The sequence below is a fragment of the Stenella coeruleoalba genome, assembly GCF_951394435.1.
Source record: "Stenella coeruleoalba genome assembly, chromosome: 8".
Classification (NCBI taxonomy): Eukaryota; Metazoa; Chordata; class Mammalia; order Artiodactyla; family Delphinidae; genus Stenella; species Stenella coeruleoalba.
In genome coordinates, this window is record NC_137154.1 from 79,050,207 (window position 1) to 79,076,858 (window position 26,652).

At 33.8% G+C, this 26,652-nt stretch overlaps 1 protein-coding gene across 1 annotated transcript in view; it reads left to right on the forward strand.

The window, feature by feature from the left end:
• DYNC2H1 (dynein cytoplasmic 2 heavy chain 1) overlaps window positions 1-25,854 on the forward strand; it is a 376,702-nt gene extending 350,848 nt beyond the window's left edge. The window contains exons 87-89 of the mRNA XM_079929106.1: window positions 3,078-3,159; window positions 15,424-15,540; window positions 25,429-25,854. Of these exons, the coding sequence (XP_079785232.1) occupies window positions 3,078-3,159; window positions 15,424-15,540; window positions 25,429-25,587 (358 nt within the window). The 3' untranslated portion in view covers window positions 25,588-25,854. The remainder of the gene's footprint in view (window positions 1-3,077; window positions 3,160-15,423; window positions 15,541-25,428) is intronic.
• Window positions 25,855-26,652: the final 798 nt, after the last annotated feature.

Genomic DNA, 26,652 nt, shown 5'->3' on the forward strand with positions numbered 1-26,652 from the left:
ACCAAGAACAAAAGAGAAGCCCAAAAAAATAAGAAATGAAAGAGGAGAAATAACAACCAATACCACAGAGATTTAAAAAAAAAATCACAGGAGAATACTACCAACAGTTATATGCCAACAAATTGGACAACCTAGAAGAAATGGATGAATTTCTAGAAGTATACAGCCTGCCAAGACTGACTTAAGAAGAAATAGATAATTTCAATAGACCAGTCACTAGTAGTGAAATTAAATTTGTAATAAAAATACTCCCAGCCAGCAAAAGTCTAGGACTAGATGGCTTCACAGGGGAATTCTACCAAACATATAAAGAAGAACTAATACGTGTCCTCTAAATCTATTCCCCAAATTCAAGAGGATAGAACATTCCCAAATTCATTCTACAAGGCCACCATTTCTCTGATAACCAAAAGCAGCCAAAGACTACTACAAGAAAGAAAATTACAGGCCAATTGATGAATATAGGATGTAAAAATCCTTAACAAAATATTAGCAAACCAAATCTAACAATATATAAAAAGGCTCATACACCATGATAAAATGGGATTTATTACAGAGTCACAAGAATGGCTCAACATTTACAAATCAATCAATGTGATACACCACGTTCCCACAAGAAAAGGCACAAATCAAATTATCATCTCAATAGATGCAGAAAAAACATTTGACAAAATTCAACATCTGTTCGTGATAAAAACTCTCATCAAAATGGATATAGAGAGAACATACCTCAACATAGTAAAGGTCATTTATGACAGACCTATAGCCAGCATCATACTCAGTGGTGAAACAATGAAAGCCTTCTTCTAAATTCAGGAACAAGACAAGGATGCCCACTCTCACTACTTCTATTTAACATATTATTTGAAGTCCTAGCCACAGTAATCAGACAAGAAAGAAATAAAAGGCATCCATATTAGAAGGGAAGAGTTAAAACTTTCACTATTTGCAGATGACATGATACTGTATATATAGAAAACCCTCAAGTCTCCACCCAAAAACTGTTAGAACTAATAAATGAATTCAGCAAAGTTGCAGGATACAAGATTAATATACAGAAATCTATTATGTTTCTATACAATAATAATGAGCTATCAAAAAGAAAAAGTCAAAAATAAATGTTTAACGTCACATCAAAAAGAATACCTAGGAATAAAGTTAACCAAGGAGGTGAAAGACCTATGATCTGAAAAGTATAAAACATTGATGAAGGAAACTGAAGAAGATTCCAAACAATGGAAAGATACTTGTTGTTCTTATGATTTTGTTGAAATGAATATACTACCAAAAACAATCTACAAATTTAATGCAGTCCCTATCAAAATACTCATGACACTTTTCATGGAACTAGAACAAGTGATCCTACAATTGAAATGGAACCACAAAAGACTCCAAATTGCCAAAGAAATCTTTTTTTTTTTTTTTTTGGGCATGCCACTCGGTATGCAGGATCTTACTTCCCTGACCAGGATTGAACCCATGGCCCCCTACAGAGTCTTAACCACTGGACTGCCAGGGAAGTCCCTGCCAAAGCAATCTTGATAAAAAAGAGCAAAGCTGGATATATCATCCTTCTAGACTTCAGACTATTCTGCAAACCTACAGTAATCAAAACAGCATGCTACTGGCACAAAAACAGACACATAGATCAATGGAACAGATTAGAGAGCCCAGAAATAAACCCCCACACCTGTGATCAATTAATACACAACAAAGGAGGCAAGAATATACAGTGGAGAAAAGACAGTCTGTTCAATAAGTGGCACTGGGAAATCTGGGCATCTACATGTAAAACAATGAGATTAGAACATTACCTCACACCATATTCAAAATAAACCCAAAATGGATTAAACTTCTAAATGTTAGACATGAAACCATAAAACTCCTAGAAGAGAACATAGGCAGAACACTCTTTGACATAAATCGTAGCAATAGTTTTTGGATCTGTCTCCTAAGGCAAAAGAAATAAAAGTAAAAATAAACAAATTGGACCTAAGAAAACTTAAAAGCTTTTGCACAACAAAGGAAACCATCAGCAAAATGAAAATACAACCTAAGGAATGGGAGAAAATATTTGCAAATAATGCAGCTGACAAGGAGTTAATAACCAAAATATACAAACAACTCATACAACTTAATATCAAAAGAAACAAGCAATCCCATCATCCTGAAGCAATAGCAATAATGACTTCAAAACTCCCTTCACATGTGATTTATGTAAAAGCGTATTTCCCCCTTGAACCTTCTCCCCTCTTTCCATCCTGCTTACACCACACAAATCCAAGTGGTCCTACTATAAAGTCAGATGGAAAAACCCTGGTCTGTATCAGGAAGAAAAGAACTGCTAACACCACCTGCTATTAAAATTCTTTAATAGCATCCCCCCAAACAAGTTAAATAAAATTAAAAATGTAATTTCTCAATACACTAGCCACATTTAAAGTTCTCAATAGCCACATTTGGGTAGTGGCTGCCATTTTGGACTGAATGAAAATATATTTATCTCTGTAGAAAATTCTGTTAGACAATGCTGACTAGGCTTCTTGGTGGGAAACAGTATTTGATGGTTAAGTTCAAACTCTTTTTAAAAACAAATTTGGAATATCATATCATATATAGTCTATCATTTTTAAGAAGTTAGATGCAATGAAAGAGACACTTCCAAAAACATACTGAAAAAAATTTAGTTTCTTTTTAGTGCTTTGGGAGATATTCAATTGATAGTACCTCAGGAGCATATTATAAATATCATATTTCAGTTCAGCTAGTAAACATTTATTGAACCCCCATTATGTGCCTGCATTTGAGGATGATGGTCAAAACAGAGGATGTAAAAATAAAAGACCCTATCCTCAAGATACCTACACAACCTTGAAGAGGAGACTGACATAACAAGTTAACTTTAAAAACTTAGTGTGAAATCCGAGGTATTGTGCATAGCCTAAGATATCTGATTACTTGTACATTATAAATATTTCAATTTTAAATAAATAGGAATGTGTATATCTTCTATAGCTATTCATATTTTAATTCCTGAAAATTATCTCTTTCTGACATTTGATGCTTTATTTTCACAGGGCTGTGGTCTGCTCTGTGGATAGCCTTAAATTTGTGGCCTCATGGAAAGGTCGACTGCAAGAAGCAAAGCTGCAAATTAAGGTATTAGAATAATTTTAGATGTTTATCTGAGTCAAAAATTATGTAATTACCAACTGTGATAAAGAGATTTTGCTCCAATCTCAAAGTCACCTATCTCTATAGTGTAAGGTCAGCAGAGATAGATTATATTACCTGTGTGAAAAATCAAAATAAGTTAAGATTTAACATGAAACAACCTGTACAAGATACAACATGTTCTAATGCAAAAATAAGAATCTTAGGAATATAACATAGTATTTGAAAATATAACTTCGGTAAAAAATGATATAAATCTTGAAGTTCTGTTAAGTTACCTGTTCTAACATTCAAGTCAATAAATATTTGCTATACAATAAAGTATGTATAAAATGTGTGAAAAATTTAGACCAAATCTTGTCCTTAGGGAGTTTACAGTTGGTGAGTATATTAGTTCACTATTAAAATCAAGCCAACTATGTTAAAAAAAAATTAAGCCATCTTTTGCAGTATAAATTTTCCTAGGTAGCTTTTCTGCTAAAAATGCATTACTCTTGCAATAATAGATAATATAGATAACCATTCAAATATTAATAACAAAACTAATGAAATGCTTCCCCCAGCAACTCCAGCCTTCTTCCATGTCATTGGCATTCTCTACCATTCTTTCCCATTCTCACACATAGAATTGCCCTCTTAACTTTTTTCCACTGCTAATATAAGATGCTGCATGTTGTAGTACGATTATCTCTATACATCTGTGTTGGTCTGTCTTATGATACTGTAATGACATTGAAGATAAAGACTGTCTTATCCATCTTCAGATCCCCAGTATCTAGTTCAGTATATTACATATAATTAAAATAAATGTAAAACCATAGTTCTTTAACTTAGTTAACCTTAGGCAACTGACTTTTCAGAAGTTCTATTTATATAATTCTAGTTCTCAGGTCAACAATTTTCTTTTCATATCACTACTGCTTTCTAACATACTATATAATTTATTTATTATATTTGTTGTTTGTTGTCTGTCTTATTCTACTGGAATGTAAGTCCCATGAGCGTAGTCACTTTTTTTCCAGTTTTGTTGTATCTCAGATACCTCAAACAATACCTCGTACATAATAAGCGCTCCATTAAAACCTTGTTGAATTGTTGAGTTGAAGGCCAACAATAGGAGAGGCACTATAATAGGCATTATTAACATCAGCTGTAATGGTATAGTGTGCCAGAAATTTGATCATTAACAATAAGCTAGGTCTTTGTTTCTCTTTTGGCTCTATAGATTGCTATAAAATTCTCCATTGAAGCTGAAGAAATTAGCAGGTTCTCTTTCATCCTTTACATTTTATTTTAACCTTAGCCTCTAGCCCATAAGAGCTACCTTAGCTATTATTGGTGCACATAAACTGTTGCCTAGCTGTTAAGGAGAGGGAGGGAATACATGATGTATAATCCAGGAATCATGCAGTTTACCTGGTTGTGTGGTCTCTTAGCAGCTGTGAAGCACACACATAATATGGTAGTATCATTGTTTAGGTATATTGATATAAAAAACAAGGGAAATGAGTTTTATTTTGTGTCAAGGTGTGTTCATATTTCCAGAACTATTTCACTCCTGTTCTTACAAAATAGAAATAAAATTATCTACAACCAGAAAACCCCAAGCATATATGTTATGTTTTATAGATGGGGAAAAAAAGGCTGGCAGTTAATAAAACAAGATTCTAGGGCTTCCCTGGTGGCGCAATGGTTGAGAGTCCGCCTGCCGATGCAGGGGACATGGGTTCGTGCCCCAGTCTTGGGAGATCCCACATGACACGGAGCGGCTAGGCCCGTGAGCTATGGCCGCTGAGCCTGCGCGTCCGGAGCATGTGCTCCACAATGGGAGAGGCCACAGCAGTGAGAGGCCTGCGTACCGCAAAAAAAAAAAAAAAAAAAAAAACTAAAACAAGATTCTAATCTTAGTTCTCCAAAACAGAGCCATGTGACTTTTAAAAACAATAAAGCAGTCTGAGCCTTTGTTGTCTCTTTTATCAATGGATATAAATAATAACTTCCTTGACATGTTTATTATGAGGGTCTCTGAAAACCTATGTGTGTGTGTGTGTTTTATTATTTCTTTTAACTTAATTTGGATTAGGTTTCATTAGGCAATATTTATTTTTTAATTAGAAACAAAGTGTATTTTAATAAAAGTTCTCTGCTCTTATCCAGTAAAGCAGAATTCTTTCATTTGTCATTTGACATTCATGAAAGCTACTATATTGTTAAAAACCAAAATATTCATTGGTCAATATATTCAGGAACATTATAAGTTTGATACAATTATATCTTACACCTTTAAGTTAAAAAAGCCATCCCTGGGCTTCCCTGGTGGCGCAGTGGTTGAGAGTCCGCCTGCCGATGCAGGGGACACGGGTTCGTGCCCCGGTCTGGGAGGATCCCACATGCCGCGGAGCGGCTGGGCCCGTGGGCCATGGCCGCTGGGCCTGTGCGTCCGGAGCCTGTGCTCCGCGATGGGAGAGGCCACAGCAGTGAGAGGCCCGCATACCGCAAAAAGAAAAAAAAAAAAAAGAAAAAAAAAAAAAGCCATCCCTACACATGAGATTTGAGGTAATTCAACAGAATTTTTCCTCTCTTTGGCCCCTCATTCATATGAGCTATAGAAGCACATTTCCTAATTTCTTACCTGCAGTTCCAGATATATTTATCAGATACAAAGTTTTTGTAAGCCCCTCACTGTTTGCACTTGGCAAAATCAGCAAGTTAAATAATTCATTTATGTTCCTCTTAATCAAATTTTTCAGCAAAAGGATTATTTTGATAGGAGAATATTGGATTTGAATTATATTTGAATTTTACTGTCACTGCAGAATTTAATTTATTTTGAATATATTTCAATCTCTACCACCCTAGACTGAATTAAACCAGTGAAATGTTCAAGCAAGGCTATAGTTCCCACACCAATCAATATTTCAACCCCCTAGACCAGCTTAAGGGAACATGTATGTACATTGATTTTTTTAGATCCTGAACATGGCCCTCTAAACTTTCCTCACTACCATTATTGATTTATTATTTGTTAAACAGCAGTTGTGAAACTTAGTACTGGAAAATGTGTAAATCAAGCACCTGTTCAGCTTGCGTTCTAGATCTTGCCCAAGGCTGTGAAAATTTTGCCCTGGCAAATCTGGGTAGCTTCCAGCTCCCTCCTTGACTGCTGATGCTGCCAAACACAAAAGGCAAAAACAAGTCTTTTACCTTGGCAAATCAGGCTTATTAAAAACATTTTAGTCTTGTTAATAATGCACAATTCCCTAGGATACCTGAAAGCTGCTGCTCCTTTGGGACCTGGTAGAGTCATATAGCCGCATATGCTTGCCAGTTCATTTCGGCTGCTTCATGCCAGGCTAGAGTCTGCCCATATACCAAGTGGTTATTATGCTATTCATATTTCAGTTCCCTCCCTTGTAAAGCTTACCAGGAAATAGAAGTTAAAACAATGAAGAAATTAGACATTTAGACATGTGAGGGTTCATGAGGAGAATGGGTTCATCAGAATTGGGAGTTATGAACTTTAGACACATCCTCCCCAAATGAGTATAAGTAGCTAATCAGTCCAGCAGTGGACAGTCTACCAAAAAAGAAATCCTTAAATAGTTCATTTTAAGACATATATTTCTGATAGTTTTCATTTTAAAACTGAGCACTTAATGTGAATACGCTTATATAGTCATTATAAAGTAGAGATTGTTTTTAAATCATGGGGGAACTATAAGAGTGCTTAGTAATATAATTTTCTCTAAAAGTCAATCTCTAAAATGAGTTGGTATGTGCAAACTAGTACAATATAAAACCAGTTCAACAAAAAATGATTTTTCTTAAGAACTTATGTAACTACAGCAACCAGAGGTTTTAAATCTATTTGATATTCTTGTAGCATTAAATGCTTTGAGTGTCTTACTATGTTTCCACCAGTTTAAACGACTTTTAATTCTTAGTTGACTATACTGTTTAGGTAGCCTTGCCAATTTAATGCTGTCTTCTCATGCTCTGCAAATATAGCAGGAAGCTGAAAACTGGCTCAAATTTCCTGTTTTGAAAGTCTTTCTGCTACGAAACATTCCGACTTTACTTGACACTACTGAAAAAAAGTCAGTGTGCTGGTATTACGTACTAAGTTCCATCAACGCTTCTACTCCTTCCCCAGCTTTCAAAAACTTCCAAGAAACCTGTTTGTATTACTTTCCCTAGAACGCTCTCCTTCTTCAACCTATATCAAACCACATATGTAATTTTATATTTTCTAGTAGTTACATTAAAAAAAGTAAAAGAAACAGATACAAATAATTTTAATATTATTTTATTTAACCTAATATATACAAAATATTGTTGCTTCAACATATAATAACTATTTTAAAATTATGAATGTGATATATTTTACTTTCCTTTTTATTGTATAAAGTCCTTGAAATCCATCATATATTCCATATTTATGGCACATCTCAATTCAGACTAGTAACATCTCAATGCTCAATAGTACATGTGGCCATGGCTACTGTATTGGATAGTAGCTCTAGACAGAGAAGGTAATTCCCTAGAGAAAATTTAAATATTCTCTGATCTTCAAGTTTTTTCCAAATTTTTGTAGTATTTTTCCTTATTAAACAATTGCAAACAGATACAGAAGGAGAGAGAATAGTAAAATGAATCTCCATATGCAGAGTTTTCAAGATTTAGAAACATTCCTTCTTTTTCTCTTTTTGATTGTCTTTGCTGAAGCAATTCCAGACATTGTTTTGTTTTACTCCTCCATTTCTCAAAAAAATTTTTTTCTTAAATAAACACAATATATTATCACACATATAAAAATTAACAATAATTCCTTGGCATCATTTAATACTCAGTTCATAACAATATTTACCACTGTCTCAAAAAAAACTCTTTTCCAATAGTTTGTTCAAATGAGAGTCAAGGTCCAGACACTGTGTTTGGTTATTATGTACCTTATGTCTTTTCACATCTAGATGGGGTTCCTCTTATTATTTCATACCACTGTTCGTTACAGAATCAAGGTTACTTCTCTTATAGAATGATCTACAGTTGATATTCATGTCTTGGCTTCCTTGTGTTATTATGTAACTTTTGTTCTTCTGTCCCTCGTTTCTTATAAAATGGAAGTAGTTGTAGATGAAACAAATTTTTCTAAATCTGTTATTCCTTCTGCATTTATTAGCTGAAATTTTCTTCAAAGAAGCCTAATCAGCTAGGTCTATGTGGTTACCTAGATACCATGGAATTTTATATAGAAAATAAAGGATAAATGCTTTTTTAAAAAAATTTAAACTAGGGATATTCAGAATATGGTGTTGATACACTGTTTCCCACAGTGTTCAATAACATTTCTTCTCTGTTTTTAAGTATCAGTGTGAACTTCTTATATTTAATGTGCTTCTGTAAATTGCATTTATTAATTTATTATTCTTTTTCATGTGCAGTATCCCTAGTCTTTGACTTATGTGTAGAGCCTCCTCATGTTGACCTCTGTATCTTATTTTTGGTAAAGTTTTATAGTGAAGCATAATATCATACAGTAAGTTGCACAAATCTTAAGAATACAACTTTATGAATTTTTTAATAAGCAAACAGACCTATGAAACCATTATGCAGATTAATTTTAATATTTTAGGACACTTTTTCCTCAAAATTTCTTTTTATAATTAAATGGACCTAACACATTCAGTACAAACTTTATTTTTCTTTCATTCTAAGAGATATACTTAATATATCCCCCTAGATATTTGTCTACCCATTTTTCTTTCCTCCTTTTATATATTATATTGTATAATGTATTCTGATTTTAAACAGTTGAGAACTTCAGGTGAAGATGGCCCAGGGAGCTAATGATTCATCCTGTCTGCTCCGGATAGATATATAATGATAAAAAAAATATAAAAAGAGGAAACCACAAACATCAGTATTTCATTGCATCAGAAGCAGGACAAAGTAAAATTGTGACTAAGTCTGAAAGTACAGGTCTTGAGCTCCAAGTCCAGAAGTAGGAAGCAATGAACAGTATGGCCCCAGCAGAGTGAAAGGAATTAGTGGTGCTATATGTGAGATGGAGACTGAAACAAGGGTCATTGCTTAAATCCAGGACTGAGATTAGGCTCTCCAGCTCTCCAATAAAAGGAGACTGAATAAAGTTATTGGCCTAAGGGAGCTGAAAGATAAAGACATAGAGTTAATATTAGATATTGAGCCACACTAACCACCAGATCAATAGCTTAGAACTGCAATATCCCCAACACCTGCAGAATAGAACCTCCAAACTGGCATTGTAAATTTTATAGCTATGTAGATTTGGAAATGTCACTATAGAGGTAGAGGTATGTGGGAGAAAAATAAAATACCCCTCAAGATGAACCTAGAAACCCAAATCCAAATAAATGGGGAAAAAATCTAATCCTAGAAAAGAAAATGAGCAAAATCATTAGGTTAATCAACATCTGGTCATTTCATTTATTATTACTTTTGGGAAACTCTGATAAAAAATGTTAAAATATTTATTTTAGTTTCCGTAAACAGTTGTAAGAAAGAATAACTTTCACTAAAAAAATTATCAGAACTCACAGAATAGAAACAGGCAGAAATATATATTTCTATCTATCTATCTATCTATCTATCTATATATATATATAACTATATATTAAATATACTGAAAATAATTTCAAATATATGACTGATAACAATAAATATAATATTTTAAATTGAAGTATAGTTGAGTTACAATTTTGTGTTAGTTTCAGGTATACAGCACAGTGATTCAGTTATATATATATTTTTTTCAACTTATTTTCCATTAGAGGATGTTAGTGAATATAGTTTGCTGTGCTATAGAGTAAATCCTTGTTGCTTATCTATTTTATGTATAGCAGTTTGTATCTGTTAATCTTATACGCCTACTTTATCTCCAACTCCCTTTCCCCTTTGGTAAGTATAAGTTTGTTTTCTTTTTTTTTAATTTATTTTTTATACAGCATGTCCTTATTAGTTATCTGTTTTATACATATTAGTGTATATATGTTAATTCCAATCTCCCAGTTCATCCCACCACCAGGCCCCCCCCGCCCCCACTTTCCCTCCTTGGTGTCCATACGTTTTTTCTCTACATCTTTGTCTCTATTTCTGCCTTGCAAACCGGTTCACCTGTACCATTTTTCTAGATTCCACGTATATGCGTTAATACATGATATTTGTTTTTCTCTTTCTGACTTACTTCACTCTGTATGACAGGCTCTTGGTCCATCCACGTCTCTACAAATGACCCAATTTCGTTCCTTTTTATGGCTGAGTAATATTCCATTGTATATATGTACCGCATCTTATTTATCCATTTGTCTGTCGATGGGCATTTAGGTTACTTCCATGACCTGGCTATTGTAAATAGTGCTGCAATAAACATTGGGGTGCATGTATCTTTTTGAATTATGATTTTCTCTGGGTATATGCCCAGTAGTGGGATTGCTGGGTCATATGGTAATTCTATTTCTACTTTTTTAAGGAACCTCCATACAGTTCTCCATAGTGGCTGTATAAATTTACATTCCCTCCAACAGTGCAAGGGGGTTCCCTTTTCTCCACATGCTCTCCAGCATTTGTTATTTGTAGACTTTCTGATGATGTCCATTCTAACTGGTGTGAGGTGATACCTCATTGTAGTTTTGATTTGCATTTCTCTAATTAGTGATGCTAATTAGAGCCTTTCATGTGCCTCTTGGCCATCTGTATGTCTTCTTTGGAGAGATGTTCATTTAGGCATAAGTTTGTTTTCTGTGTCTGTGAGTGTTTGTTTTGTATACAGATTCATTTGTATTATTTTTTAGATTCCATATATGTGATATCATAATATTTGCTTTTCTGTCTGACTTATTTCATTTAGTATATTCTTTAGGACCATCCATCTTGCTGCAAATCACAGTATTTCATTCTTTTTATGGCTGAGTAATATCCCATTGTATATGTATACCACATCTTCTTAAGTCAGTTGTCTGTTGATGGGCACTTGGGTTGTTTCCATATCTTGACTATATAGTTCTGTGATGAACATTGGGGTGCATGTATCTTTTCAAATTAGAGTTTTCATCTTTTTCATATATATGCCCAGGAGTGAGATTGCTGGATCATATGGTAACTTTATATTTAGTTTTTAAGGAATCTCCCATTCTTCACAGTGGCTGCACCAATTTATATTCCCACCAACAGTATGAGGGTTCCCTTTTCTCCACAACCTCTCCAGCATTTATTATTTGTAGACTTTTTGATGATACCCATTCTGAAAGGTGTGAGGTGATACCTCATTATAGTTTTGACTTACATTTCTCTAAAATTAGTGATATTGAGTATCTTTTCATGTGCCTGTTGGCCATCTGAAAGTCGTCTTTGGAGAAATGTCTGTTTAAGTCTTCTGCCCATTTTTTGACTGGGTAGTTTGTTTTTTCAATATTGTGTTGTGTGAGCTCTTTGTATATTTTGTATATTAACCCCTTGTTGGTACATTGTTTGCAAATATTTTCTCTCATTCTGTAGCTTATCTTTTCATTATGTGATGGTTTCCTTTGCTGTGCAAAGGAAACATTTAATTCACCGTTAAATCCAAGTTAAATTCAAGTTAAAATAAGAAGTATTCAAGGAATTCAACATTGTATATGAAATAAATTAATGGCTTTAATCCTGTTTTTAGTGAGCAAAGTCACTACTATTACTGTTACCCCTTTTGAGTCTCACCTCAAAGAATTGAATCAGATTGATCTTAAAATAGCCTTTTCAAAGTAGGTTGGGGTCATGGTAGTTAGTTATTTGAAATATATTTATGCAATTGTGGTTGGCCTGATACATACTGCCCTTAATAAATGGTTTTGAAACTATAAACAGAACGAAATATGTGTGAGGGTTTTTTTTTGAGTTTTTGTTGTCATTGTTGTTTTGTTTTTTTATTTTCTTACTTTTGCAACTGCCCCTCGGTTTCAGATGTTTTAATCAGAGGTTTCAAGTGTGAATAACATCCAAGTACAGATTCTTTTCCTTTTGCTTTAATGATTTTGTGCTGTTCCTATTCTGTTAAATTGAAAGCTATGCATTTATAAGCAAAACAAGAATAGTTAGAGGAAATGGTATTACAGCAAGAGATGCACATTTAGATGCCTTTCACTTAATTATTTGCGTTCAACTCAAATAGTATATTTGTACAGATGTCAAGAAGCAGCCTTGACAATGCTGTTCTTTTAAAATAATGTAAACAGACATAACCCCTATGGTTACCAAAGGGGAAAGAGGGAGAGAGGGATAAATTAGGAGTTTGGGGTTAACATATACACACTACTATGCATAAAATAGATGACCAACAATGACCTACTGTATAGCACAGGGAGCTATACTCAATATTTTGTAATAACCTATAAGGGGAAAGAATCTGAAAGAAATAGGTATATATGTATGTATAACTGAATTACTTCACTGTACACCTGAAATTAGCACAATATTGTAAATCAACTATACTTCAATTAAAAAAAAGATTAAAGTAAAAGAAAAGAGAGATCAGGTGTTGATATAGTTAATATTTTCAAATGTCTCTCTTGTGGAAATAAAGAAAATACTGGAATTCAAAAAAATGTCTACTTGAAAAAATAAAATAAAATAATGTAAACAAATGAGCTCTGATCTCAGTAATTATTTCTTTGCATCCAAGGGATATGTGTCATGCACAATAAGGTACTAATGACTAAGATAGACTTCTAACAAACTTTTAATAGAAAAGTATGAAGTTTGCCCCATAAGTATATATGTTAAGTATAAATAGCATTTTAATATGGCTTATCATTTAAAGGAGGTGAAAAAGAGAGTGGAAGTACAGTATTGATCAAATTAGAAAGCATGCTCTAACACATCGCCTAGCTGTTTGATGTATAAATGAAGTGATGGATAGACTCAGTTATCTAGGACAAATTTGGGAAATATTTTGCAAAATCAAATATAAGCAAAAATTTTTTGATTGAAATTATTTAAATAATTTCCAATCAAACCTTATTTTGCCTTATTTAATGGATACACTATATGAAACAATTCTAAATGTCTAGAAATTTGAATATGGATTAGATTAAATGAACAGTAATAGCTAATACTTATTGAGCACTTGCTGTATATCAGGCAATTTTCCAAGTATTTTAAATATAATGTTAGAGGGGATTTCTTATTTCCTGCTCCTATTGTTTTTTTCTGCATGGAGGAATATTTACTAAGGTTCATACTCCTAGACACTCTCTGCCTTCTACCTGACTCCTTCCTTTCCAGGAAAGGTGTCAGATAAAGGTGTTTATCTGACTGTGAGTTTGAGTCAGAAACCCAGGGCTGAATACTGTGCCTTCCTATGCTTTTCTTTTGGGTGTACACATTCTGCTCTGCCCCTTCAAGGCAGTCTCTGCACCTGGTGCAGCTGGCTCCTTAGCTTAGTACTGTCATAACTAGAAGTTAAGCCTTCCAAATTCTTGTGTTTAGTGTTGATATTAGCAAGTCCATTTGCCTGGAGACCTGTTATATCCTCCAAACTATCTTTTTCAGTAATAAAGGTAATATTTTGGGCCTACCTGTTTTTTCACCTTCCATTGATGCAGAATTCCAGATGGAACAAGGGTACCATTTGTTGATACTACTCCAATCCTTGATATATTATCATTTTATTATATAAACAACAGGGTATCACTTTTTGAAGTTCTTATGTTTTCATTTTTTTTACTTTACATTCCAAAGTAGGGGAATGATAGAGGGTATAGAGAGAAAAGGAGAGATTTAAAAGATTTTATTGGAAGTGGCTGGACTTGATAGTTGATGGCATGTGGGAAGTTCAGGAGAAGGAACCAAGAATGTCTCCCAGGTGTCTGATTAAGCAACTACATGGTCAGTAGTGCCAATTACTGAAATAGGCTCCAGAGAATAGTATTTCTCATCCCTCCTACCCCCTGGTTAGAAGAGGAAAATGATGAGTTTATATCTGTATATGCATATTACATAGTCAAGTTGTGACACTATCAGTGGGGGGACTACATTTACAAATTTCTGTAAAGACCAGTTGAGTGCAGAACTCAATGAAATTTCTAGAAGAAGCCTTAGAAGAATTATCTTGCAGAGATTTTTCTAGCACTGAAATTAGCAAGTACTCTTTAAATTTTAATTTACATTTCTTCAAGGCAATACTTCAACACCCCTGAAGTGGCCTGTATAACATCACATTAGTAGTATAGTAGAAAGAATATTGAACTTAGGAATTCAATAATTCTATTTTTAATCCCATCTCTTTCACTGACAAACAAGTTGCTTATCTTTTCATGGTAAAGAACCCTATTATAAATTTAGCTAATCAGAACTATTTGTCAAGGCATACTCTACTAGTACCTCCTCGTCCCTAAACCATTCTCTAGTTATAACTGAAAATGATTTCAACACTTCCAACTTAAAGTGTTCCCTTGACTCTAAAATTCTATAGTATGTTAACTTAAAAGGTACTATACAATATTTATAAGATTGTTTACATTTTCTATCAAGTTTAAATTGTGAGACTATAGATGGGAGTCTGAATGCAAATGGAGGCTCTATGTTTGTTGCCTTTAGATAAACTCAGGGTAGATTAACACTACAGAAACGAAAAGAATGAACACTTTTAAAGAAATATGAAACTAATATTACCAAAATAATTATATTTTTATTTTCATAACTTTATAAATTTACACTAAGTTTAATTTAGAATAAGAGATGAACTCTTTCTCCTTTTTTATTCTTCTTTCAGCTCTGCATGACATGTCAAGAATTTTTTCATTAACCTTTCCAAATTTTGTTCTATTTTTTAGAAAATGATGTTGGAATTCCAAGCAGGTAGCACATGTTCTTTTTCTCTAGTATGCTTTTCTTTCCCCCTCCTGGAAAAAGAGTAACTTTTTGGCTTTTGTCGTTATATGTCCATTAATCTAATGCCAAGACATATGCAATTGTATAACTAATGACATTTATAAGTCTTTTTTTCCAAAATACTTGCTAAAATTGAGGATTCAGCCTAAAGGAAGCTCACAGTGAACATTGGTTCAGGTCTTCACCTACATTATTATCAAACAAAATACCATGATCTTTGTTTTCACATTGTTTGGAATGAATAGTCACAATGAAAATTGTTGCCTTTCTTCTGAAGATATACTATAGTAACTCCTGCCATTTCAGCCTTTAATACATATTTTAATGGTTTATATGTTTCTATGACAGATCAGTGGCTTATTACTGGAAGGATGCAGTTTTGATGGAAATCGACTTTCTGAAAATCAGCATGATTCTCCTAGTGTATCATCAGTTCTCCCTTGTTTTATGGGCTGGATTCCACAGGTAATACATTTTTAACAGGAACAAGTTTTAATTTAATCAATTCATTTTTAGATTTTATCTTTTCAATAAGATATAATTGGCTTATGAATTTTTCATTTACTTTCTAATGTTACCTGCATTTGAACAAATTTACAGTCCAAATATTATGTCCTTTATAATTTTTAAGATGTACAGGACATTTTAAAAGCTTTATTTTGTTATGGAAAGAATAACATTATAGTTTTTAATTTCTAAATAAGTTATAGTCTAATAAGAAAAAAGCCTTAAATGGTAATCTGAACTACCACATATTGTGTTCCTATTATTTTCAGCAGTGTGCTAAATGTTTTATATACTTTACCTTACATACTTTTCTGAGTAGCCCTGCAAGGTAGATATTATTATTCCTATTTTCAAATGAGGAAATGTGTGTTCACATAAGTTAAATGACTTCCCTGTAGCTTGGCATGCAGAAATCGAAAGCATCAAGACGTAATACACATCTAATACCATGTCACTATGCTGCTGATTGGCAGATGAAGAAAACTGTCTTGACAGAGGTCTATTCGGTTAACTTTTTCCCTTTTAAAACCTTCAATTTTTTTTTATAAATTTATTTATTTATTTTTGGCTGCATTGGGTCTTCGTTGCTGCACACGGGCTTTTTTCTAGTTGTGTCGAGTGGGGGTTACTCTTTGTTGCGGTGCACAGTCTTCTCATTGTGGTGGCTTCTCTTGTTGTGGGGCATGGGCTCTAGGCGCTCATGCTTCAGTAGTTGTGGCACGTGGGCTCTAGAGCGCAGGCTCAGTAGTTGTGACGCACGGACTTAGTTGCTCCACGGCATGTGGAATCTTCCCAGACCAGGGCTTGAACCCGTGTCCCCTGCATTGGCAGGTGGATTCTTAACCACTGCGCCATCAGGGAAGTCCAAAACCTTCAATTTTTGAAAGAACTTTCAACAATGGAACTTGAGGGATATTCGCCTTTAAAATAAGACATAGTTGTAGATGAAACACATAACTTTTACTAAATGTAAGTAAGAATACATGTGAATAAACTTTAAAGTTTTGATTCTGTATCTAATCACCAACAAGCTATTTCATATACTGCTTACTACAAGAAAAATGAGTTTTCTAGTTGTGAAATACTTCATTGAATTTTCCAATTATTATAATTCTTTTTGTAAAATAAAAAAATCCAAAGCATCACAATATTTATTTTAAAATAAAAACTAATAAAGCCATAATTAACAGTTATTGCTCAGAGAGCTATAAGAGCATCCTCTGACCTAAAGGAACATACATTTCTGTGAAACTCGCCATTTCCACCCCCCATATAAGCTTCATTTTCTCTAGTAGTAGAGTGACAGAGAAGGGAGAAGTTGAAATCATCTTTATTTTATTTCTCTCTGGCTATTGATTCATATAAGAAATTTGTATGTCAAAAAGTTGGTAACTTATGGATTACACACATTACGTGTGTGGACCAGGTCGAAAGTTCTATACAAAAGTTAAGGCTAGGGCTTCCCTGGTGGCGCAGTGGTTGGGGGTCCGCCTGCCGATGCAGAGGACACAGGTTCATGCCCCGGTCCGGGAGGATCCCACATGCCGCGGAGCGGCTGGGCCCGTGAGCCATGGCCGCTGAGGCTGCGCGTCCGAAGCGTGTGCTCCGCAGCGGGAGAGGCCACAGCTGTGAGAGGCCCGCATACAGCAAAAAAAAAAGTTAAGGCTAAAATTCGCTGAGGGTTATAACCATAATATATAAAATTGTATATGATGACAGAGATGAATTCAAATGAATCCAAATTATGAGAAGTGTTACTTCTCTGGCAAAGAAATTTAAAAGCCATATAATGACCTTGATGGGGGGAAAGGTAGGACATGTATAAAATGATTCACTTAAGGAGAAACCCCAGCAATAAAAATAGAGCATGGAGAATGAGGAGGCATAAATGCAAAAGAGAGTGACCTAGAGCAGTACCCACATAACTGACCACAAACTGAATGCAGATCAGGAATGCAGTGTGGTTATGAACAGAAGCCAATCTGTTAACTGGGTTGTATGAAAAGCAACATAACATTATAAGACTTGGAATTTATCCCTCCACAATATTTTACTTTGAGTATCATTTCTATCCAGTTTTATTTACCACACTTTAAAAAATCAGGATAGGAATAGAAAGCTAAAAGTAATTTAATTTGAAAAATATCTCATGTAAAGAGAGGTAAAATGAATTGGAATATTTAGCCAATAAAAGAGATGGCTGAAAGATAATATGAATTTATTATTTTTATAAAAGAGATTTCCCCAAAGGCTTCTGCACTTTTTCCTGCCATGTAATGGAAAGGTTTAAGATACTTCCCCACCTCTTTTTTCCCCTCCTTCCTTTACAGTGATCCTCTTCTTCCCATTAATCTTACTGCTTTGACTGCCTCTCCTAGATCAGCTAAGAAGGAGAGAATATGAGGTATATTGCTAAATGTTTCAGAACATGAAATTTTGGAGTCCAGCAGTCTAAATGCCACTCACAGCTCCCAAACTTATGAGCTGGGTGATTTGGGGCAAATTACCTAACCTCATTGAGCCAGTTTCCTCATTTGAAAGTGGAGATAATGATGTTTGTGTAGGACCATGTTGAGGAATAAATAAGGTCCTGTGTCTGTGAAGTACCTAGCAGGGCGTCATACACGGTAAGTCTAATTTTTCCTGATGCCAACACTTTTAAATGTTTTTATAATAGTATAATAATTAACTTATTTCATATGGTGCTTTATAGTTTACTAAGTGCTTTCAATCATCATTAGATAATTAAGTTCCTATGTACCATATTCTGAACCCTGGGATAACAAAAATAAATCTCTTCCATCAGAGTCTTCTGTTGAGTAGAGGAGCAAACGGGTAAAGAAACTATTACAGTTCAGAGTTACAGAAGTACAATTATGGAGGTTTACATGAAGTGCTTTGGCAAATGAAGGAGACCTCAGCTCTATCTTGTATAAGCAGATGAGGGAAAGTCAGATGACCTCACAGGGAGAGGAAGCAGCTTCTCAGGACTGTAGTCACAGTAGAAGTAAGAAAAATTCAAGGACAAATTCAAAAATGGTAGGGGCAAGGCATTCCATATAGAGGGGGAAGTATATTTAAATGCATGGAGATACGAAAAGAATTTAGGTTATTTGGGGAACTGAAAGTATAGTATATCTGGAATGTACTGGAATGGTTCAAATGGAGAGTGGTAGGGGATGCGGTCAGAAAGGAAGACTAAGACCAAGTACGACAAGCCATGGAGCCATGCCAAGGAGTTTAGACTATCTTATGATCATAGAAAGCCATTGAGAGCTTAGAACACGTGTGTTGTAAGATCAGATCTGTAGTTTTAGAAAAGCAGTCTAGCACTGAGAGAATTGAGGATTGGCATAGGGTGAAATACAATCACACTTACCTTTCATTGCAGTCCTCTGAGTATGGTAGAGTAGTTTTTCTCTCTGTTTTGCTGAGGAAGAAACCGTGAATCTGGTAAATAGAGTGATTTGTTATGGGTCCCCCAGTAGTAGCACTAGTGTTTGAACAATAGCAATGAGCATTTATTTGTATTTATTATGTTCCAAGCACTGTACAAACTGTTTAGAATACAAGATATTTAGGCTTTCCAAAAACATTTGAAATAGGAATTATCATCTCCATTGTAAACTAAGAAAATGGAAGCTTAAAAGATTGTATAACTTGACCAAGATAAAGATAACATAGTTAATAGGTAAGCAACTAAGTTTCAAATCCAGGTTATCTCTCTTAAATCTTAGGCCTAATACTGAGGCAACCTAACAGTATAAACCAGAGTTTGGAAAACTACAGGCCACAGGCCAAATCCAGTATGCTGCCTGTTTTTGTACAGCCCACAGTCATGTGAGCATGAATGACTTTTACATTTTTAAATAGATGAAAAACTTAGAAGGATAGTACTGGGTTGGCCAAAAAGTTCATTCGGGTTTTTCTGCAAGATGTTACAGAAAAACCCGAACGAACTTTTTGGCCAACCCAATATTCTATGATGTGAAAATTATCTGAAATTCAAATTCCAGTGTCCATAAAGAAAGTTTTGTTTGGAAAACAGCTATGCCCATTTATGTAGATGCTTTCAGACTACTACAGCAGAGTTGAGGATATAGTTGTATCCAAGACCATATAGCCCATAAAATATTTACTATCTGACCTCTTACAGAAAAGTTTGCTGACTCTGTATAAACTATCAAACTCTCCAACTTTGCTTGAGTTAAGCACTATTTTTGTTCAAGAAATCATTTTTTTTAGGGCAACTATAGCTGTTTTTAATAAGTTTTACAGAATTTGGTGGGGGGCATCAGCATTTTAACGTGTTTTTACCAAGAGGGAAGGAACCAGCATAAAATCAAAGGAAGCATCAACATCAATTTATATAAACAAGTAAAAAGAATTACTTTTGCCACTTACTCTTACAGCTACTTCATTGCAGAAAGTTCAGAATCCTTTGATAAGCTTAGATAAAATAATGGAGTTCAGAACTTTGGTGACTAATTCCTTTTAGGTCAGAAGAAGGTTTTTCCACAAATTATTTCGATAATATTATCTGACCCCTAAAAGTCCTGAATAGCATTATTTCAGCAGAAACATGCCGGACAACTCAGGCACTAGGAGGTACATAGCACCTACATTTTTTTAAAGAGCATTTTAGGTTGCAGAAGACTGAAGAACTTTGAGATTTTTTAATATGTGGTAATACTTAACAAAGGATATGAACAACAAATTCTAAGGCTTTTATTGAGGGGAGGGGGAGGTTTACCATTGCTTCTATTATAAATGTAATGTACTTTGCCAGTTAACAAAATTAGAATTATGAATGCTCAAGAATTAAAAGGAAGTAAAATGCTGGTGCTAATGTTTTCCTAGTGTTTCTGTTTACCATTATCTATGTGCAGGAAGTTAATATACCTACACTCACACTGTTCATTTATGCGTTCATTCATTCATGATGCAGACTCTTAAGGTTCTTCAAGTTCAAGTTCAGTTCTAGGGGTTAAATTAATATAGGTACAATAAGATTTCCCTACAGGATTTTACCCAAAAAAGCGTTCACTTTCTCCAAAGCAGTTCCTAAAAAGTGTTTGACACTACATTATTCCATAATGGTTCTCTGAAAAATTGTTCAGTAAACAGATTTAAATTTGGAACTTCATGATGTATTTGAGGATATTAAAAACGCTGGGAACTACCAAAATTTACTTAACATGCAACCCTGTTCATGCATCTACACCCCACCCTCCATCTGGATCTATGTTCCACATAACGTAGTTTGGGAAACACTACTTTATGAGGTAAATCAGTCTTAGATAATGTCCTGTTCTGACATTCCACAGGAAGTCAGTTTGCCTTTGTTCTATTTTTCCAATAAAGAATGTTACTTCGGGTTTATCAGCCCCACAGTAACATAGAAACCCTGGACCAGCCTGAACCCCACAGGCCTACACCTTCCAACAGTTGCCACAACTGACAGTACAACTTCAGAAACAATTTCATTCTCAGGGAAATTATGACTATATAATGATTACACAAGCAACTCACAGTAACAGTCTTTTCTTTACGTTAAAGTATTTTCACCATGTATATGAAATGATATATGCTGAAAACTCTGCCTTGGATGCACTCTGGTTTAAATATAATAAATATTTAATTAATGTCTTTTCTATGTGACAGGTTTTTTTTCTTAAGAACTTACTATGAGAGCAATGTTGTTAGCATTGTATTATTGAAAAATAGAGGGAAGTATTTCTCTACCAAAGTAGAGTACCTAGACATTCTTGACAGAATGAAGTCTTTCAAAATATTCATTGTTGGCAAGTTGTTTTGTTTCCTGTTTTGAGATAGTTATATTTTCCAGGGTTGCTTTACTAATAATGCCACTTTTATGTACATGAAACCTCTGATGTCATAACATCTTCTTTCCTAAAAAAAAAATAACTGTTCACTTACTTGGTTCATAAACATTCAGAAAGCATATGTTAGAATAAGTTAGTTGGACTTTATGCATAAATATATTTCTGATGAGAAAAATATTTTGCTTTGCCCTCGTGTGTTTTATTATAATGAAATTTGAGTTGATATCGGCCAAATAGTTAACATAATTAACCTGGATAATTTGGGGCTTTTTTGTTTTCTGGTGTTGTTTTATTTTGTTATTTTCTTTAGTTTGTTGGCTAAGTAATACCAAATATCACCATTTGCCTTTGTAAATGTCTTCTTTCACATATTAGCTTATTGCCTTCTGTTTGTAGTACACGTATACTTTTAAGCCACTTTCCCTGGGGCATGGGCATGAGCGTGAGTAATCATAATATATAGATTTTTAATTATTTAATTTTAATAATGTCAAACTGATTTGTTTACATATAATATAATATTATTTGAAGTTTTCCTAATATATCTTTTTGCATTAACTGAGCACTTAGTGTATTTATTAATAGTTATTAATAAAATTTTAGCTTCATCCAAATATTTCAGCCCAGCAGGATCTGTACTTTGTCTTTTAAGATAAACATATTAAAGAGGGAATTGTGGCATAAGAATTTAATTCAGTTAAACAATATAAAGTTTCTGTCTGCATAAGGTATTGTGTTAAGTGTGAGAATGCCCAAGTACTTAGCTCTATTACTTTGATCATTTATTTATTGGTGACATAAGGGCAAGTCCATTTAACCTTTCTTACAGAAGGTTGTAACGTTTACTGTTTATGAGATTTTAAGCAATGACAAGTAAAATTTTAAGAAGCAACTGTGGTACTTCGCTTTTAAAACACTGTACGTTTTGCTGGAAAGATTTGTACCCTCACTTTAAAACAAACAAAAAGCCTACAACCAAAAGCAAGTTTGGAAGGGTTTGGAAATATATACAAAAACTGGTAAATTGATAGTGAATATGCAAAGAATCAACTTTGCATTACTCTTAAATTCCTAATTTAAAGAGAAAATTGCTTGGCATTAAAATGAAGAGATATAGAGAAAATCTTCTGAATAGAAAGGAATAGCATTATAAAACATTTCAATGTGATGTTTTCATTTTTGACCATAGAAGTTATGGGAAAGAAAGCAAATATAGAGTGGCAGAGGAAGATAATTTAAGACCTTTTCTAGGATTATAGGCATTCATAGGTTCAGATCATTTCAGTTCAACAAATATGCAATGTTTGTCTGCTCTTTGCTGAAGAATTTAAAGGCAATACCAAAAGAAAGCCTATACTAGGTTATTAATTTTAGGAATGGCTAAGGAGTTATGAAAATCACAGGAATTTGTGAATGCTAAAGCTTTGCCATTTAAGCAGAATTAGAGAAGAGGGAAGAGATTAGGCAGTGACTAATAATGGTTGAAAATTCTCTTTACTCCAAATTCTGTATTTTTCTGAGGCCCAACTCAGGATTCATTCTCCCCATTAATCCTTGTCAGGTTAACATATCCCAGAGTAGTAGTTCATTTTGGTTTTCTTTAAAATACTCATTTTGCAAAAAATTATATTCTAAATATTTGATGTGTATGTTGTTTCTTAAACTAAATTTTAAGCTTTAAAGAAGATTATTATTTTCTCTATTTGGATATATATTGAAATGCTTTGCTTTTATAATTCTAGGTGCAATATTAGCACATAAATGCTGTTAAATGAATGGATGAGTAACAGAATCATCAATACAAACATAGAGGAAAATTAGAAACATTCAGGGCAGATGGTCTTCTTATCTATTTGGGTAATGATTCTTCATAAAGAATGAATTTTCTCATGTCAATCAGGTTACAATTTAGGAATTTTAGAAATGAATGAGTTTTCAAAGGGACTTAACTGTTTTATATCAAGGACTTAGAAAAGTTAGTGTTGTGGGGGTAGAGAAAAGGATTGGAAAAGACAATCAAAATTCCATATAATGCCCACTTAGACTTAAAAATAGAATGCTTTAAATTTCTTCATGAAGGAAAAAATATTTTTATTTCTCTCTATCCTAGCACCATCCATGACCTGTAGTAGATGGTAAAAAGCTGGGACTTTTTTTCTAATTGATTTAAGAATTAGTAGGAATTAAAGAAAAGTTATGCATATGTAGTCCTTGTGTGAATAAATAATGCTTTGTATTTGAACTCCTTAATAATACATCATTGGATTCACCCAACATCCCATTAGGTGGACCAGTGTTGTTTATGTTCCTTTTATGATAGGGAAACAGATGCTCAGAGAGTAATCTACTCTCTAGGGTCAGGAGCTCCTAAACAAGCTAATGCCAATTTTTTTTTTTTTTCAATTGTACTACCTAAGGCAACTTTGCCACTTGCCTAACTAGGTTACCATGATAAATTCTTCATGGGTTTCTGATTTGTCACTTGTAAAATTCTAGAATGAGACTAACTTTTCTCTTAAGTTTCATTCTAACTCTAAAAACTTATCCGTTAGTTGAATAAAATTATATAAATTCAATAAAAACAATCCTAAATTTGAATTGGAATTACTATTATGAACTTCTGATGTTTTTCTTTAAAAAAATACATATTTCTAAGCTTCAGTCACTGAAAAATCCTAGAAGGAGAATGATAGATCATTCCTAGCACCCAGACTACGATCTCTAGTACCATTTCTCATTAAAGGAACCAAGGATCCTCAGAGTAATGACTAATTTTTGATTTCTGGGACAGCAAATATACAAGATGAACTTACAACATCTTGACATACTAGAAGGTAAGAAAGCTACTGAAGACTACTAGGGACATATCAAAACAAAAACAAAAACCCTCAGGAGCCAGCCTAATGAGTTCCCACTGCACAAAGCTTGACATTTTGAACACCAATAAGATAGTAATTGCATTGCATTGAAGCACATTGAACATATTTAAATCCACCAGTTCATAATGATACTTAAAAAAATAGAGGGTGCTCATTGATCACCTTTACAGTATGCTAGGGAACAAATGCATTATTTTAAAAGCATGTAAATAAAGGGAAATTAGATAGCATTTATTCCAGCCTTTCCTATATGAACTGTACCTCCTGGTAATCAAATGATTGATAACTGGAAGTTCCTCTTTATAGATTTGTTTCTGCCTGGAAATGAAGGGATGTAGAATTAGATTATCATTTTTTAATCTTAAATAATGATCATCAATGGCTCCTAATAGCTAAAAAGAGAGACACCCAGACTTTATATGCCTCTTGATTGAAGTATACACTACTACCTATGCAGTGTTTTTACCGGAAATTGAATCTGAATCTGAACTCACCTCCAGACCCACTTTACAAGAATACAGGGAACAGAAGAACATGACACCATGGGAATGTAGCGAACAAAAGTCAAGAATGTGGGAAACTCTTTGGTATAGTTCTTTAGCAAACAAATTACAAGGAATAAAGGAGAAAAAATAAATTTAGGAGAATTAGGACACATAACAAACCTCAAAGTGTGGGCTCTATTTGAATTGCAGTTCTTCCAAAAAAATCTTTTAAAAATTATGGGATAATGGCATAGTGGGTATAAGATGATATTAGGAATTATTGTTAATATTTTTATGTGATATAGTATTTTGATTATGTTTTTATATTTTATTTATAGACATATATTTAAATACTTATAGATGAAATTTTATAATGTGTAGGATTTGATTCAAAATACTCTATTATTTGGGGCTGGGGGAGGTTATAAATGAAATACAGTTGGCCATGAGCTGATAATTGTTGCAACTGAATGATGTGGTTTATTATGCTAGTCTTTATTTAAAACATTTCATAATAAAATGTTAAATATATTTTATTATTTGGGAAGATTTTGTGTTCGTATTTGGTTATCTAATGACCTGTTGCAACACAGTATATTGCTGTATTTTAAAACAAAATTAATTCTTTTTAAACAGGGCGCATATGGTCCATATTCCCCTGATGAGTGCATATCTTTGCCTGTTTACACAAGTGCTGAAAGGGATCGTGTGGTGATCAATATCGACATTCCATGTGGGGGCAGCCAAGATCAGTGGATTCAGTGTGGAGCAGCTCTATTTCTCAAAAATCAGTAGAACCTAATGACAATAAAAGCTGTCTTAGCCAAAAGAAACATTTATTATTTAAGCTTTAAATAAAATATGTGGTCAGTCCACATTTGAAGTGTTAGTTCAGAATATTAGCATGTAGTTGTCCTGTGTTGTTTATCTCATTGTGTTTTTATTTTAATGGGTAATGACAGCACCCTGTACCTTTTAAAGTAATAACTTAATGGAGTCAATGTTAAAATAGCATATTCCCTTTATAATATTAAGTATTTCTGTGAGGCAGTTCACTTTTCCAGTGGCTCAAAAATTTAATGTTTTAGCTAAGAGTTTTTAAATAGTGTATTTAAGGAATCAGTAATAAATATTTTGGCTATTATTTCTGTATCATCATTTATTTAATAAAATATAAGATATTATTAACGTTTCAGTCTTCCATGGTTTTATATATATACGTATATGTATATATATAATGTCTTTAAACGTTGAAGAAAGTATTATATTTTAGTTAAAATATACAGCATCTCAAAGCAATGCAAAAGAAATGGGAAGTAATAGCACAGAAACCAGGATAAGAATTTTACAAATAGAATAATTAAATGATGAAAAGGTTATAATTTCTCATGGGTATGGCTTTCCCATGTGTTTCTATGAAACCGTAAAATTCTACAATGGCTGAAAGCTTAAATAAACAGCTAGAAAAGGGAAAAGCAGGGAGGAGTATTCAGGGAAGGTGTTTGTGGGCCATGTCTGGAAATGTCACACATCATTTATGTTTATATTCCATTAGAGAGAACTTAATCACATGGCTACACCTAATTTCTAGGGTGGTGGGAAACAGAGTCTAGCTGGGTGCTCATAGAAGGGAAGACTAGAGAGGCTAGCTAGCTCTCCTTGCCACATCCCCATGCAAAGGAGAAAGCTCATTTCTCAAATGCCTCCAGGACAAAGGCATAAAATGACTGAAAACTAGTAAAGACACGTATGGCCTTTAATTGGTCTTCTGACTCCAAACCTTGTGCTTGTGAATTATAATACTTACAGAAAATAACATGATCCAGACATTAGCCAGATCCCAGTAATACAAGGATGAAT